The following is a 2,834-nucleotide window of genomic DNA, read 5'->3' as shown; positions in this document are numbered from 1 at the left end:
AATAGTGCAACAATGAATGAATGGAAACCCAAAATCTCTCTAAATGTTTATGAAAATTAATAAAATATAATTATAGGGAAAAAAAAGGTGAACTTGGCCAGGCCACAGGTTCTTCCAAAGCAGGCGAGGTGACTGTCTTCCAGAAGCCTGATGATCCACACCTTACAGAAAGAAAGGCAGTGCCATCCTCATGGGCCTCACTGAGCACGGGACACACACACGCGCCGGTCAAGGGAAGGCTTCACTGAGCTGCGGACACACACACACTAGTAAAGGGAGGGCTTCAGAGCACTGGACACATACGTCGGTGCAGGGGAGGGCCTCACTCAGCAGGGGACACACACACATACAGGGGAGGGCCTCACTCAACAGTGGGGACACATACACCCCCCTCCAGGTACATGGAGGGCCTCACTGAGCGGTGGACACACACACACACACATACACACACACACACGCGCACACACACGCGCGCACGTGTACAGGGGAGGACCTCACTGAGTGGTGGGGACACACACACACACACGTGTACAGGGGAGGGCCTCACTGAGCGGTGGACACAAACAGTAGCACAACAGAGCTCAGCCCCAAGTGCATGGAGTCAGGAGATCCAAGTGTCCATCACCCGGTCATCACCTGGTCATCCCATCCAGCTACAGCACACACTGGTCCTGCCTCAGTCCAGCTTCTGTCCAAGCTGTAAGCTCCATCACCTCCCAGCCCCACGACTCTTGTGTCCTTCCAGAGCTTAGCTCCTGGCGACCTTCCTGCAGCTGACGGCAAGGCCAGCACCAGAGTCCAGCAGTGACAACAGTGGGTTAGCCCAGCGGCTGCCAAGTGACACCGGCGTCCACACTCACCAGTCCTACCGCTAAGCCAGACACCCGTGAGCAGAACGTGGGCCTGGTCCCCAAGGGGACACAACTCCTTCTCTTCCTACTGGAAGAACTATTTCTCACGAAACGAGCAGCACAGGCGGGCACAGGAGTTATGAACAGCCATGCGACCGGTGCGCCGACACGTGTCAGCTGTCCTGGCTAGCACTCAGACCACCCGGCAGGAAGGGTTAACGTGCGCCCGACCAGCAAGTGCCTGCCATACACCCTGGCGAGACAATGACCTGCCACCACTTACAGGACTAAGCACTTGGGGACAGCCCAGAGGACAAAGTGAGGACACACACCATCAATGTGTACCCTGCTCATTAAAGGAGCAGAAAACCTGACCGCTTTTTTTAAAAGCTCCTCATTGGAAGGGATGCTTTTCTTCACGGAATGGACCCTGGAGGGGCCGGAGGGATGTCAGCCTTGTAAAGAAAACAGGTGTTAGAAATCCTCTCTATTTCCAAACAGTTTATAACCAACTCCAAGCACATGTGCCAAGTCCCCATGAATCCAGTCAGCCAGTTGACATCAAGCTCTAACGTAAAGAGAGATCCCCGTGAAAAACAAAGTCAAGCGCACACAGGACAAGGCCTCGAAGAATCAATGAGACGTGCAGCTGCACCAGAGGGCGAGGGCAAGGGCCTAGTTGGCCAAGGCTGGAACACCGCGTGGACACTGCCACAAAGCTCTTCATGCCAACCCTGAAGAACAGTGTCTTTTGTATTTTAAGTTTACAGAAACGGGACACACTTACTTACATTAAAATGTCTGTCAATTTTCCAGACATGTGGTTGCAAGCATGCAGATCACAAAAGACTGTTTTATCCACATTTCTCCAAAGTCTCCAGCATAAAGCCTCCTCCATCGAGGAAAGCAGCGGTTCTGAGCCGAAGGGCTAAGGGAACCAGTGCAGACTAAGGTGCCCCCACTCACCCTCCTTACTCTGTGACCTCTCATGCAAATGGGCCAGGAAATGCATCCCATCTGGACCCGGTTCCCCCTGCCAGTGAGGCACATCCCAGCAAGGCTGCTGAACGCCACCTGTGTGAGTGACACGGTGAGACGCAGGGCACCGCTCACCAGACGGAGGACAGACCCCCTCAGAGTGGGGACAGGGGACATGGTGACACGGAGGGCAACGCTCTCAAGAGAGGGATGGCACCCCCCTCTGGAGGGTAAACAGGGGACACAGCAAAACAAAGGGCGCTGTTCTCAACAATGGCAGGACAGCCTTCTCCAGAGGGGGACAGCGGAAGGGGGAGACGGGACACAATGAAATGGAGGGCGCTGCTCAACAGTAGGACAGGCCCCTCCAGAGGGGGTGACACCATGAGACGGAGGGCACAGCGCTCAACAGGGGGAGGACAGCCCTCTGGGGGAGCAGGAGGACACAGACCTGACATGTGACCTGAGTCACGTTAGCCTGGAGGCCTCAGTTCCCCTCCTCCTCCCATTCTTCCTCAGGGAGCCCCCTCGTCCCAGTGTCCGGAGCATCTGCTCCACAGTAAGGGCTGGGGACGAGGGAAGCCCCGAGGGGAAGAGCTCTCAACACGAGAGTACACGGAGGCCACACGCCGCCCCCTGTCATGGCACACAGCACGTCCAAGCAGAGGCCACCGCAGCTTGAGGCTCACCGGAATCGTCCTCCACGTGGGGAGAGGTCACCAGGGCGAACTTCGTGTTATAGCGCGCTTTCTGCTTCTCGTTGAGCATGTCCCACTGTGAGCCGAGCAGCTCCTCTATCTCCTCGCCAGAAGCATCAGGGTGCTCGCAAACAACCTGCGGACACAGGTGAGGACGAGGTGAGACGTGAACCGGGGACAGCCCACCTGGTCCAATCACACACACGAGGTGAGACGTGAACCGGGGACAGCCCACCTGGTCCAATCACACACACACACACACCGGGGACAGCCCACCTGGTCCAATCACTTACACACACACACTCAC

The 2,834-nt window shown here is 56.2% G+C and overlaps 1 protein-coding gene across 1 annotated transcript in view; it reads right to left on the bottom strand.

Annotated features, from left to right (window-relative positions):
* WHSC1 (Wolf-Hirschhorn syndrome candidate 1) overlaps window positions 1-2,834 on the bottom strand; it is a 51,579-nt gene that overhangs the window by 12,749 nt on the left and 35,996 nt on the right. The window contains exon 5 of the mRNA XM_006893603.1: window positions 2,519-2,663. Within this exon, the coding sequence (XP_006893665.1) occupies window positions 2,519-2,663 (145 nt within the window). The remainder of the gene's footprint in view (window positions 1-2,518; window positions 2,664-2,834) is intronic.

Source organism: Elephantulus edwardii, unplaced genomic scaffold, assembly GCF_000299155.1.
Source record: "Elephantulus edwardii isolate Elephantulus edwardi_28Jun2011 unplaced genomic scaffold, EleEdw1.0 scaffold00129, whole genome shotgun sequence".
Taxonomy (NCBI): domain Eukaryota; kingdom Metazoa; phylum Chordata; class Mammalia; order Macroscelidea; family Macroscelididae; genus Elephantulus; species Elephantulus edwardii.
Note: the sequence above shows the minus strand (reverse complement) of the source record. Positions and strands in the feature narration are given on the sequence as shown.